General features: G+C 35.6%; 1 protein-coding gene across 3 annotated transcripts in view; it reads left to right on the top strand.

Annotated features, from left to right (window-relative positions):
• Window positions 1-14,896, top strand: part of BNIP2 (BCL2 interacting protein 2) — a 40,826-nt gene that overhangs the window by 13,009 nt on the left and 12,921 nt on the right. For 2 of the 3 annotated variants that reach the window (XM_075208125.1, XM_075208124.1), the window contains exons 2-5: window positions 4,439-4,555; window positions 5,549-5,616; window positions 11,424-11,609; window positions 13,811-13,987. In XM_075208125.1, the coding sequence (XP_075064226.1) occupies window positions 4,439-4,555; window positions 5,549-5,616; window positions 11,424-11,609; window positions 13,811-13,987 (548 nt within the window). Of the gene's footprint in view, window positions 1-4,438; window positions 4,556-5,548; window positions 5,617-7,314; window positions 7,381-11,423; window positions 11,610-13,810; window positions 13,988-14,896 lie in introns of all 3 variants that reach the window. The other variant, XM_075208126.1, reaches the window with a different exon arrangement.

Genomic DNA, 14,896 nt, shown 5'->3' with positions numbered 1-14,896 from the left:
GTTCTGTTGTCATTGTTCGTTCCTTGGACTTAAGTATTTGTTGTAATTTATTTGATTGTTACTTACTTAGATACTCAGAACTATGTTTACTGCTGAGTGGGTGCCATTGTTTTTATCTTTTCCCTTTTCACTCCATTCTTATCCACCAACAGTATTTTATAATAATAATGTTAACAAATGTTTCTAATTTGCTTTGAGATGCAAGTGGAATTCAGAGATGTTAGTGACTAGCACAGAGCACATGACAAGGGCTAGGTAGCCAAAATTAGTGAACATTTGACCACCAGAGAGTTGATGTGTAATATACTAGTCAGAACTGCATTGTATTTGACTATGAATAGTACATTCTCTTGGCTGTAGAAAAGTGCAAACATAATGTTTTAGTCACACCCATTTTTTTGTTTTTGTTGTTGCCTGTTGCACTTCACAACCCAGTATGACGTGTCTGCTGTTGCTATAAATCCATGCATTTGTGTGTTCGCAGTCCCTTTAGGGATTTTTATGCCTGATTAGCTAATGTATGGTGTCTTGTGATCATCAGGTACTGGCAGGTTTAATGCAGGAAAAGGAAAAATGAACGTTTTTGACTTTCTCCGGCTCCACGCGAAGAGTGGTGCAGCAGTTGTGCCAGTCATGCATTGCGAGACTGATGAAAGTTGCTGATTAGTGTTTAGTATTAGTATTTATCGAAGGTGTACCCCATTAATTGACCAGAGGGAGGGTGGAACCCGAGGAGACTTTGATAATTATCTCAACTTAATTTATGGAGAGAAACTTGTTTGGAAGTGCTATTTAACACAGGTGTATAGCCTGCATGTAGTATGTAATATGATACACACTCAGGATTGTGTAAAAAAAAAACAAAAAAAACCCCCCCACACATTCCAACAGTGCTGCATTCTGGTTACAGAGAGTCACAACCAATCAATATTCTAAACTACCACTGGGACAGGGATTATAGGTTTCTGGGGTCCTTTTGCTAAGTAAGGGGTCCTGTGCCATTTAAACTTAAGGAACTTTTTATGGGGCAGAGAAGTAATGTACAGTAGAAGGAAATGGACATCGACTTGATAAGTAAAATATAATATTAGTATAGCAAATTAATATTGCTCTGCAGTAAACTAGCAATGACATTGTCACACATGCTGACTTAGTTGCTAATGCTAATTTAGAATGGCTATCTGTCTGCCTAGCAAATAGTCTTACTGTGTTGATAGTAAGTTTATTTTCAGCTACACAGATCTTGTTCATCTCAAACCCCTTCTGCAATATGTAAGTTAAAACCATAAACTGCAACACCTTTTCTTTACATTTTAACTGATTGTAGAAAAATAATAAGTGCAAAGTACAATAAGTACAAAGTATTGTCACAAATTAATTTATTCAGTTTAGGTTCTCATGGCCACTAGCTTCTGTGAAAATTACACAATGCACAAATATGTATATTATATCTAGCCTTGTGTGTTAACATGTAATAACTTCATACTGAGTTCTTTTGTACCACTTCCTGTGCAATTTGTATAAAAACATGAAGCTCAATTTGTTTGGATGATAACATATGTATGCTACACCATTGAAAAATATGGCATGAGTGCGTATGTATTGTTGCAGAACTGTATTTTTTATTATATTTGTTTTTTTTGGGGGGTATTGATATTTTGACTCATCTTCGCTTCGCTGTGGTGCTATACAAATATATCCCATGTGTGTCAATCTGGATGCTAGTTACATGCCTTCTCTTGTGATCCTACAAATGATGAACTGAATTTGATTCCAAATTTACAGATTTGAAGACAATCTTATCATGGGTTTAAAATTAAAAATTTATATATGCTTTTGGTAACACCTTCATAGAAACTAGATGATATCCTAGAGAGGTTATTTTTATGTATCCATCGCTTAATTTTTACATTGGACAAATATATATTTATTCAGAATTAGCTTTACAGCAGGTTCTGAGACAGACATTGTGATACCCTGTAATGTATATTAAGAATAAATACATTATTCTGTCTTTATTTTGGTCTATATATTTATTCCTATGATAAGCTTTTGTTTTCTTTGAGCAGCTCCATAGCCAAACCTAGAGCCACGCTCTTTGTATCCACTCAAGGAGCCACTGATTGGGTCAGGAATAGTTACTTTTAGTTTCTGTCCACCCAACTGCTATATGCAGCTTTTAAAATGAATGCTATATATACATCTAAATGAAAGCAGAAGACTAGTGCATGATTATACATTGGTAGAGGGAAAGCTTGTGACTTCACTCTTTGTGATGTCATTGAGGACAGCCCTGATCTAGGAGGCTATGTAACTTCAATATAAATCAAATGTATCACCTGCCTACAACTCAGTGGCTGACATGTGGGCTGTAACAGTCAGGTTGCACCCCTTGGGGTATTGGGGTAGACCTCAAACCATCATCTCTGATAGACAATAGTTAAAAAAAAAAAACACATTCTATAAAATTGCTACTTTACATTTTGTCCCCTACAGCTTTGTCATATCTTTCAAAATTCACTTTTCTGTTACTACACTTGGGAGAGTTGGCCAGTTCATTTAGTCAGTAAGTTACCATGATTGCGGTAAGTCTTTCACTGCAAGCATGTTATGATCCCTTACACTGTGAACACGACTTACCCAGCATTACATAAAGTTTACAGAAACCTACTTAAAGTAACTATGGGTAGAGTCCTAAAACGCGTTTTTTTTGTTGTTGGTTTTGATTTTTATTGTTCCATCCATGTAATGCATTTTAAATAAAATATTTAGTTCCATATGCTACTAAAATAGTTATTAATATTATGTGGTATCTATGTTAATTTGGGTACACAAAGTTAATAAAAAATAATACAAAACTATACATTTACATTCATACATGGAAGTCACAATGGATAAACAAGGGCTGAGTAGAATAGGAGGCTTATTGTAGAGATAAACAATAGAGATTAAATATAAATATTTAACCCGCTAGGGAATTATATAGCAGAAAGCTAAGCAATATTATTAAAATAACTTTGTACTAGCAACTAAATCTCTCCATTACGCTGTCATGTCCCTTTGCTAGAAATTTACATTTTGAAAAGCAATCTGGGGCAAGAACATGTTTGATGACCAGGGAAGCAGAATGAGATAATAGAAAAATCCTAAAGCTTCTTAGGTCGATGAGCTTACAGCCTCCTATGTAATAAAAATGTTTAGTACAGATTGGATAAATCAGGGATAGAAAACAAGTGGAACTGAAAGCCAGTAAGCAGGCATGCCCTATATTGCTATACTTCTCTGATGTACTCACAAGTTACAGTGATGAAACACGCCACTGGTAAAAAAAAAAAATTGTAGGAGACATTTTCCAGAAGTTAGTTTTGAACAGTATTTTCAACTGTATTGGAACCATACTGTTGATCCAAAGAGTCTATATTCTCTGAGGTTAAAACTGCAAAAAGCCTTAAGAACATGTGTTGTCTCCACAGCAAAGAGCTGTTTTAAGTTGCGAATCTGTATCGATACTTGAAACAAAGAGCTTAACATTGCTAGAAATACAGAGCTGCTTATGTGTCCTGAAGACTGATAAGTGTGGTCACTCAGATTTACCACTTCATTAATATTACCTTTGCCACAAAATCATTAGAACTTGCTATTGGCTTGTAAATATTTAACCTTGCATTTATGAGGTTCTCCATTGGGCGAGAACTGTTACTCAGAATTTGAAAGGTGAACTTCCTGTGAATACATTTTGGGCTGTATAGGTCCTAATTAGAAAATCTCTCTTTTTTTTTTATATGTATAATTTTTTTACGAATATTTGATGATTAATTGTTGGTTATATTGTTACCATCCTTTTATGTTTTTGGTGTGGTATTCTTCACTAGTATTTACTGTCAATTGATTAATGATAGTTTTAACATTTATTTTATTAGTACTTAAAAGTCAAAATCTTGTCCTGAGCCAAAATGTTGTCCTCTGAATTTAGCCATTTGATCTTTATTATGTCTTTTACCACACTTAAGGTTTATATAACAAGACCACTCTGTTATAAAAAATTTCTATCATGCAATTTAAAAAATAAATGTCAGACGCTGACCCACAGCGCGTTGCTCCTCGCCATGCCAGACTTTTGTTAATCTGCGCATGCCTAGAAGTACAGCCGCTGTCCGTGATAAATAGGCTTCCCAGCAAATTCTACTGCTGTAATTAGTCTTCACCAGTCAAGGGGCTTTGATCAATTGTAAAATTCCTAAATTTAGGGGGAATTCTCCTATTGCTAAATAAATCTTAGTGCTGCTCCTGTTGGAGATTTTGTTTTGCCACACTATATCGTATTTTTTCACAGGTTCAGTTGATGAAGGTCAGGTGCACTGTGATTTTGGCACATAAACATGACCCATCTGTTTTAAATATGATTGGTTATGGTTTTGTATCTTGTTTTATTGTTTAGCCAGGACACATTTGCTGGATCCTTTGAAAGGCCGGAGTCTGTGGCTACAACCGAAGCAAGGCTGAGGATGGAAGGAGTGGAGCTTAAGGAGGAGTGGCAGGATGAAGACTTTCCAAGGTATATGTTTATCCTTCTAATGATGATGGTGCATTCTCTTATCCAGACTTATTTAATTAGAATTCTTTGTGTGCTTTACATGTCTAACCTAAACTTGAGCAATAGCAAAAATATTTCTACATTAATGAAATGTCACAATAAATATCCATAAAGTAGAAAAACACGCAAACATATATACATTGTCATTGAATTATTTATTATATGGAGACTTTATTTTTTAATTGAAGACATGTGAACACACCCCAGTAGTCCAATACAAATAAATTTAAAACAGAAGTTACTGTGTGCAGCTACAGTTACCACAAAGACACCTTATAATAAATATCCAGCTTCTAGATGGATATGTTTACCTGTCAATAGGGTAGTTTATCAGTACAGTTCCACATCAGACAGGCAGTCTAGAAAGAAAAGGACACGGGAACTTCAATTCAGAATCAGTCTTGTACACTTAACCAAGTATAATGGTTATAGTGCCTATTTAATTGGTGCTATTTGTAAACATATTTTGGTAATGTGTGAATTGCTTAGTTAGAATTATTTTTTTTATCCTTATTTATATTCAGTGTACTGTTTAACATTCTAATTTTAGAGACATTCTCTATAATTTTTTATTTTTTTTTAACCATTTCCTCTCTATCTACATTAGTAGAAGCTATAATGTCTGTTTTTCGTGCTGCTGCTTAGTTTATATATGAAATTGCTGCATACCTTTTAGTGGTAGTGTGTAAAAAGTAGACTTTTTCTGGTCTTCTGAGGACAAATGTTGCTGTGCCTTTGGCTAGACATTCCTAAACAATTAGGATTTCAATTGATTAGTTGGCTTCCCTTTGCTTGTGTGAAAGTCCACAAATTAAATGAATCACTGTTAGTAAACTGTGTTTTATTTTTCTAGAAACCATTTAGATTGTCCTTTCACAAACTTTGAAACAGAGACCACTACTAGCTATTTCTTATTTCTATATTTGTGTATGAGCTGGGGTCTTTATATTACAGACCACTTCCCGAAGATGACCAAATTGAGGGGGATTTCTTATGTGGAACTGACCGAGAGGGCAGGCCAGGTAAGCGAGTGCTTTGCCGTAATAAATTAAACCTATATCACTTATAACTCAGTCATGTTCATTATTTGCCATCAAGGGAATTCAAGATTCAGAAAAGCTATTTGATTTAAACATACAAAAATGGATACCTCTGGATCAGTACAAAAAAGTTGGTAAAAATACAGCCCAGATAGGAAATTATTTGGTTGTGATTACTGATGCAGTTTCAAAGCTAGAACGTGAGCATAATTTGGTTATAATTTTAAGGCCAAGTGTGTGAATTAGTGCTTTTGTGTCCGTATGAAAGGTTTGATAGACAAATAGACGTCTTTATACTTTTTTTTTTTTCTTTTTCCTTCTGTTACTTAAAGGACCCCTAAACATAAAATTCTGACTACTTTGTGTAGAAGACCTACAAATAGCATTCACCTATATATTGATCAGAACTAAATAAAATAAAAAAAAAATTAGCGTAAGGGCTCGCTCGTATGGGAGACAATTTTGCAGTCTTCTGACAAGTCCATTGAAAGGTACTGCAGCTTAAAATGGATGATGGCACAATCAATTAGTTTAAGGAGATGTATAACTTCTATATAACTTTCTTATCTCGTCGTGGCATGCAACTCGCATATATATTTGTGAGTATTATATGCATTCCCTTCTGGGATCAATGTGCACTTGCAGTGTATAAAGTGCACAGCCAAATAGCGATCATAATAATTTCTAAAAAAAAGGTTGAGTGCTTAAAATTGTGAATGTTACATATAGCTCTTCACATAAAGCAACATCCTTCATAAACTTAGCCTAAAACTTGAACATTTTTTTCCAGAAATATCTACTAATGAGGTAACTAAGTTATGTATACACTACAATTTTTAGATCGGTCTCCCCTCCATTCAGTTCTTGACAAAAGAGCGGAGGAGAGATGTAAACTTGTACACATACCATAAATTCTATGTAGAAGCTTGACCTGGGTACTTTACAGAGGTGGATGACTGAAAAGAATAGGATATATTACAAGATATTCTACATTACTCTAAAACTGATCCATCGTCCACTTCCGTAAAGAGCCCGTGCCTAGTGTCTGCATCTGAGATCGGTAATCTCTGTGCTACATCTGTCTTTTCTAAATGATCCCGTCAAAAAAAACAAACATAAAAAACAGAACATGATCATGTCCAAAAATGCAGTATGTGCATGGCCTTACACATAACCTGGGTGAGCATAATTTATAAGTCTAGGAAACAGCTGGGCTGCCAACAATTGTCTAATCCACTCTTTAATTAATTTGAAACCTATATCATGCTAGCCAGATTGATTGGGTTCACATATACTTGTGTTTGTGAAGCATCTAAAGAGTTTTTTTGTTTCAAGATTTTCTTCATTTGCCTCAACATAAAATCTTACCCACCAGTAGGGGGAAGGAAGTTGTAAGTTTTCTCTCATCAACTGTTTAATCACTTAAAATTGCAGTCTGACAGGCATGTTGGGGCCTGCAGGTTAACCACAACTGGAGTGATACTGCATTGCTAAGGGGTGACTCTTATAGTCTTTTGTTTTTGTTTTTTTGTTCTCTGGGATCTCTCAGTAAAGAGCTGTTGAGTTACCATTATTATGCACATTTGGTTATTGAAAAAAATGTAATATTTGCTACAATTCTTTTTCCAATGTCTCTTGTTTTGTGCCCCCCTGTTTGTGTTCCTCCTCTGTCTGCTTTAGCTTGGGCATTTCCAGTGCTGGATCAGTCAGTTTATTGTACCCCTTACTCAGCATCTCATAACTCACGCAAGTATCTACCTTCTAGCTATATTGGCATGTCATTCAGTCTGCCTGTCTATGCCTGCTGTATTAACCATCTGTGGTTTCTCCTTTTGTCTGCACCCCCTTCCCTCCAGTACAAATTACACACCCGTTAATGCTGCACTACCGCATAGTATATTTGAAAATATTACAAATGAAAATATCATAACGTATTGCTTTACTCCAATCTGGCAGCTTGTGGGGGGTCAGGAACTTCACTCACTGATTTTTAACTAGGGGTATGAGAGAAGCTGAGGAATCATGATAGCAAAATTTTTCCTTAGTTGATTATACAGCTTCAAACTCTTACGTTTTGGCCTTGTAGCAATTAAATTGCAAATGGCAATCTGTTGCACTTGTGACATCTATATGAAGAGCTATAACAGAAGATAGTTAAAAGCACAAATATGCCTAGTGTCAAACATCACTGTCCTTTGAATGGGTAACACTGGTTTATGTGAAACTTGTAAGTACAATAAGAATAAACAACATGTAAAATAGTGTGCTATCCATAAAATGTTTCTACTTGCCAGTTGTCTAGTTTGGTTTTTTGGTTTGAACATTGTTACATCAAAATGAAAAGGTTGTTTAAAGTCATTGTATACCAATAAAGTTTGAATTACGGTAACTTACAGTTTGAAGCAGTTTAATACATGATGCACATTTTCCAGTTATTTGTATCCATAGAGGTCTACAATATAATTTCAGTTCAATATAATTTTATAACATACTCAGGCAAGGAGCCAATAAACCCATCTCCTAGTACCTTGAACAGAAAGCATCATATGCGCTATAACAAGAATATGGATTAATCATCTCTTGGCAGAACTCTTTGCGCAGGAAAATGTTATTGAGTGCTTTAAGGCTACATACATATAGGAGGCTTTAATTCATGCTTGCTGCTAACAGTTTTTCATCTGGTAGACTGAAGAGGGACTCCAGCATGCTGGAGAGCAGTAATTCCTATGAGATGGTGTTTTCTTCATAGTGATCAAAGTTGTGCTGACACTGGTCACTCATCTGTTCTCCATCTGCGCAAGACAAACACCAATGCAAAACAGGTGGATTATAATGTGCATTTGCGCTAAGTGTACCCTTTCATATATGCAGGTTTAGTTTCCATTCTATCTAGCCACCAACCTAACGGCTATTTCATAAAAAAAAAAAATGACAGTGTGGAGTTAATTTTAGATTTGGGATTGAAAGTAAATGCATTATCAAACTGTGTATTTAGACAAAACACAGGTTTGTTACCTGTTTATTTAATGCAAATGTAAGTGGTGTTGGTTCTATGTGGTGCCCCTTCAAGACATGGTCTCTAACATATTTTTAAAGTGACATTTTACACACTGTACAAGAATTGCTTTTTAAGAAAAAATATTTCATAAAATAGATTAAAACTGTCATAGATCAAACCATTTCTCTTCCCCTTCTGTCTTTATTCTTTTGTTATTCTTTTGAGGCTTTACTGGGTTTCACAACCCACATGACACCCAACAAAACGTCATCTTAGAAACACTGTTCTCCAGTATGAAAATGTAAATAGGATCTAGACCACAGACATGTATTTATAGTACCAGGTATATGTGGAACTTTATGTGCCTACATTTTGAAATTTGCTAAACTTAATAACACTAAATTGTATGATTAAGACATTGTGAAATACATAGACATCTCTAATATCAGTTGTCAACTTGTAGCACATATTGGAACCTGCGTTTGATTTCTTAGGCTACCATACTGAGATATTACTTCTCAGGAAAACAATGTTAAATCATTGTCTAAGAAATGTTAACATATTCCTTTATAGTGACAAGCAGGTATCATGACATTCCTCAGTAACATTACTGCTTTCTAGTGATTCCATTGCTTACATTCTCCTTCATATTATCTACTGTATGAAGTTGTGCATGGGTGCACTAAATTGAAATAACATTAAACTAAACTATCTTTACCTTGCTTCCTCTGACTTTTTCAGTTTTTACAACCTGACCACATCATCAATTGCCAGGCGATGTCCCCAACCAGTTTTTTGTATCTGTTGCCTACACACAGTAGAGGCAACTGTTTTGAGAGGTGATTCAATATTGTGCCTCAGTGATATCACACGTCCCTGGTAATAGACTGAATGTTCAGTACATAAGGTAGCTACCTTCCCTACGTGTAGGTTATGGGTACCTATTAAAATGATCACTGAAAATAAAATATATACATCTTTGTTTAGCCCTTATTCCCCTCCAATGTGCAAAATAACTTAACCCTATTACCCCTGATTTGTAAACCTTCATTGAGACGCCTTGTTGGAGAGAAATCTTTTCCTCACTCTGGTTCCATGACTCTACAGCCGTGGAAGAAAGTCAGTCTTTATAGCTGACCAAAATGCATTTTCCTTACAATTTTTAAATGAAGCAGGTCTCTTATGGTGGAGACCTGCAGCGATATAACGACAACATGCTTTCCTAAAACTGGAAAGCATGTGGCGGCTCTTAGAAAATGGTGAACAAACAGGATTGGTGTAAGTTTTTAATGTACTGCATAAATCGGATTCAATAAAAGCATGTAGCATTCAAGTGATCTGGCTGAGTTTTATGTTCTCATTCCAGTTAATTCAATAAATACAAGAAATATTAGGGTATGAGTGTATTACTTATTCATTTAGACGTTGGTAGACATGCCCGTAGGCCTCATCTAGGGCTGTGTTATTTCTGCATTAACTCAGTGTTTAGTCATTCAGCGTATTGTGTGAGTCTCGCTTCCTACCACACCCAGATCGTTGAACAATGCAAACACATCACCCACACCAAGGACATATGTTGTATTTTACAGTGGTAGCTTGTAGCATAATTGGGAAGATGTAGAGATATAGAATATATTATAATAATCTCTAGCAGTCCTTTGTAATATGCTTGTCGAAGCATATCATTTGTGTTTATAATATGTTCTGCTTTTTATTAGGAGAGCTAGTATAGCAGCTAACATACAAAACAGCCAGGTATGTTAAACTGGATTATTGCAGCCTGATGCTTCCTCCAACTGAGTATTCCACTGCTTTGGCCAAATTTAAGGCTTCTAATGAAATGCATCCATGCTCGATTTAAGCTGGGTACACACTACAGGTTTGTTATCATGCTGATCACACAATAAGCGACCGCTTGGTCAGATATTGGAAGAGTTTGTATGCTCCCACGATCATGTTTTATCACACCGAAGCACATTGAATCGTTTGAGATTATAAACCTCCTAAAAATCATGATCAACGATGGAACGATATTGGGCAAATTTGGAAGTCTGTATGCTCTCATGAGCAGCAGTGTAGACAGATCTCTATAGAGTATGCAAAGTCACAATCTTTTCAGCAGAAGATTATGAGATATGAAGATTACAGATCTGACAGTAAATCGTGTAGGTGTGTACACATAAATCCGCATGCTCATCGGGACTTTCAGTCATTGGTAGTAATTTTCTGTAGTGTGTACCCAGCTTTAGTCTGGTTTATATTGTGTCTTGACAGCTGTGTTGTCATTTCTGTTAATGTTTTCTGATGGGTTTTCTTAAAACTGGGGTTAAAAATATACAAATTGCACTATTTTAAATTTTACATGCCATCATAAAATTGTCATCTGAGTTTTTGACATGCCTGGTCTAAAGTCATGTTTCATTTAGCTGGACAGCACACTGCATGTTAGCAGCAAATTATTAGGTATAACAATGTTACCACCACTCACACTCCTTTTTTTTTTTTCCTTAGTTTCACTTTTTTTTTTTTAATAGAGCTAATTTCACCTTTTATACAGTTGTGTTTTTCATGTTGTGTAAAGAAAAAAAATACATGGGATACCATGTGGATGCAGTAATCTGATGAATAAGGTTTTTTTTGTTTTCTTTTTCATTTTTTCTTTTTATTTTTAAAAGCCTGTTTTGTGATGTGAAAGCACCAACCATTTGATTCATCATTTAATATATTGCTGTAGTTTGCGTTCAAGTTTCATTTATGACTTTTAACAGCCACTTTATTTTATCTCCTTTAGTTCCTAGTCCAGTTGAAATAAATGGTAGTAAAAAAACAAAGAAGAAACTAATGGCTCCCAACCTAAGTTTAACACTGGATCGCAGTGATGGCTCCATTCTCTCTGAAGACTTAGATGAAAGTGGAGACTTGGATTTAGATGATCTAGATACTCCATCTGAAAACAGCAATGAATTTGAGTGGGAAGGTAATCTATCCATTGCTTTATGTTGGGTCCTTTTTTTTTTATTAGTCTTGTTTTGTTTTTTTACAAAGATGAACCAACTATTGATGTAATGCTTTTGTATACTATCTCATCCCCAAGAAATTATTAGCTAAATTTCCTTATTAAAGTGCACCTGACAATATTTCTATTTTTAAATGAAGGATTCTAGTGTTGGTTATGTTTAACCATGTGTAAATGTCAAAGTAGCTATTTTTAGAGTGAAAGGGGACAGTGGTTTCTGTTCACAAACCATCGGGAATAGACGCTGTCTTCTGGGCTTTATCTCAGTACCCATCCCCTGTTTCCTGCTGATAGTGTGCATCTTTTCTTATTGCAGTTTAATGTTCGTACCACTGCTCATCTCCTCCCTTTTGACTGGAACTCAAACACATAGGGGAAAATACCAACTCTTTTAGATATACACGCTGATGCAGCTCATGATTCCTCATTACTTACAGGACTAACATTATAAATATTATTTAATGACCTTGAAAATGAGCAAGTTGAAAATATATAAAGCATTGGATTTTTGTTTGATTATTTTACAATGCTCATGATATTTGTGATAGTTGTGCTGTTACATGCTTTCATGCCTGCATACCTGCATCCCAAGCCTGTGCACTGAATAAGCAGTTTAACAGCCAAATGTTGGCCCTTGAAGACACTGTAAAGGGTTCCTGTCTATTTCTGTTTTATTTTCTATGCTGCTGTTTCCATTGCCCGTGGAGGATAGTTTCCTTTAACAGCTAAGCCTTGGAAACAGGCAACTAACAGTAGGTCATTTCCTCCTTCCTTTATGGTAAGGACCCAGTCTCTTGGTTGAAAAGAAATCGTGTGAGCCTGAAATTAGCAACTTAATCAGCAAAAATACTCTGTTCCTTTTTAATGAGTCGCTTTGTCAATGTATATTTTCATCTGTCTGATTTGGCGCATGTCCACATGTTAATTCTTATCTGATTGTTTGCTTGCCTGCTGTACAGCACCATTAGTATATTTTGTTCTGCTTTAGCCATTCAATCGATACACTGGCTGTTAACTATTTAAATGACCACTCTCTGTGAAAGGACTCTGGGAGCAATTAGAACACGCTACTAAAACACCTCTGAAACAATGTGTTTGGCTGGTTTGTAATAGAATACATTGAGAATCCTGATACATGATTTGGGAGACATCACATGAAATGTGTGATCAGAGGTACTAGACAGCCAGCCATTGCAATGCCATTGTCTCTCTGCTGGAAGTGGTTGGCCTCAGACTATTTAAAAAAAAAATAAAAAAAATGCCACAATGCAATTTGATGGCAAGGCCAGCTGTTCAGCAGATGTTTCACATGAATAAAATCACATTTTGTTGATGTAGACAGGATCATAATATTACAAAATAAACTCTATGGGGACAGCTTACAGAGACTGGATATCTGGTATTCATGTTTATCAGTATGCGCTGGTGCTAGCAAGCACCCAACACTAAGTTTTGTGACTATCTGTGCCCTATCCCTAATGTCAAAGCATTTAAACAAATTGAATCTTATCATTTCTTGTGGGGTAGTATAAAACATGAACATTATGTTTAAGTATGGCTACAGCAGAAGATGGTCATCCACCTATCTATGTATGGAAATATAGACAGGTACAAGGTGAAAATTCTTTTTTTCTATAAATAGGTTATGGGACATGCAGAGAAGAGCTTTATGTTTTAGCTATTTTTGACAAATGTTAAAAACTTTGTGCATATTTCCATTTGAATGCACCACCTTTTTGTGCACCAACCAAAGAGAACTCTGATCCTTACGGCAACCTCTCCTGCTGCTGAGTTTTGCATCGTCTTTTGGCAAGCAAGCAGGGAAAATCTTTTTCATTTGCTTGCCAAATGCACAGTTGTAACCAGTTGACATCCTTAGTAGCATTTAAGTGCAGTGTTGTCTCCCAAATCAATGTATTGACATTTACTAGTGTATTTAACACTGGAAGTGTTTTATCAGGTCAATCATTGGACATTTATACACTAGTGTGACATCTTCATCTGTACTAATAATTTGATATTGTTTCCTTTTTAAATTACATTTTAAAAAAATCTACAAGCTAAATGTGTTGCTTCCCAGCCAAAAGAAAGTGGTTAACTAAGTAGGATATTAAATATAATTTGGCGTATGTGACCTAATTTTATTTTGCGTTTTTTGACAGATGACCTCCCAAAACCAAAAACTACTGAAGTCCTACCAAAAGGATCAATACCAGAGTACACCGCTGCCGAGGAAAAGGAAGAGAGCAGACGCTGGCGTATGTTCAGGATCGGAGACCAAGATCATAGGGTTGACATGTCTGCTATAGAACCGTATAAAAAAGTGATCAGCCATGGAGGTGATGAGGATACATTAGCCTTACAGTATATAAAACAATACATGGCTCTGTGGCAGAAGAATTGTATCATGTGTCAGGTTCAATAAGGGCTGCATTGTAGGACATCATTGAGGCATAAACAACTTTTCTTAGCAATGTCACTTGTTTCTAATGAATTAATTCAAGTTGCATTCTCATGAAATGTAGTTAGCCCACAAAATGGTCTCTCCCACTGTGTTTAGGTCACAAGTCTACTTTCGGTGAAATTGTGCATTGCTTATATTTGGTTTCATTTGCCTCTTCAGTTTCAGCTTTGTTGCTACTTAGAAGATCACCAAAACAGCTTAACATTTTTGTAAGCTGCTGAATTACTAAAGCACACTACTTTCAACAGCTTTTAAAACTTGTCCAGTCAGGTGTGTAAGGGAAGGTAGGAATACAAAAAATGTTGGTGTTTTTTCACACCAGATACGAATACGTGGATGGAAACTCTTAACCTATTTAGTTACATGCTTTAATAGATCAGAAAATTAAGATTATATGCTTGATTAGAGATTTTATACCACTTGAAACAACCTGAAAGTGCTTTTTATAAAGTTCAATTTACATAAATTCTGATCTCTTCTAATGTTTGCATAAATAGGAAGTTATTCCTATTATAGAAGAGAACATTTCATACATAAAGCTTTAAGTAAATATTTTGGCCATATGGAAATAGGTGACTTGGTTGAGGTTGTAGAATCTTAAGTACATTGTTATGATATTATTTTACAAATCAGTACTCTTAGACACTGCATAGACAACAGCATGTTTTTCTTCAGTCCACAAATAGCTCTCGGCTATTTATATTTTCGTTTAACCTGCAAGTGTGCACTAGAGCTAACATTCCAGGAAAGGTCAAGAGAGTAAGGACTGTAATAGACTGGCTGG

The sequence above is a fragment of the Mixophyes fleayi genome, chromosome 4 (assembly GCF_038048845.1).
Source record: "Mixophyes fleayi isolate aMixFle1 chromosome 4, aMixFle1.hap1, whole genome shotgun sequence".
NCBI classification, from domain to species: Eukaryota; Metazoa; Chordata; class Amphibia; order Anura; family Limnodynastidae; genus Mixophyes; species Mixophyes fleayi.
This window is presented reverse-complemented; position numbering and strand designations above follow the sequence as displayed.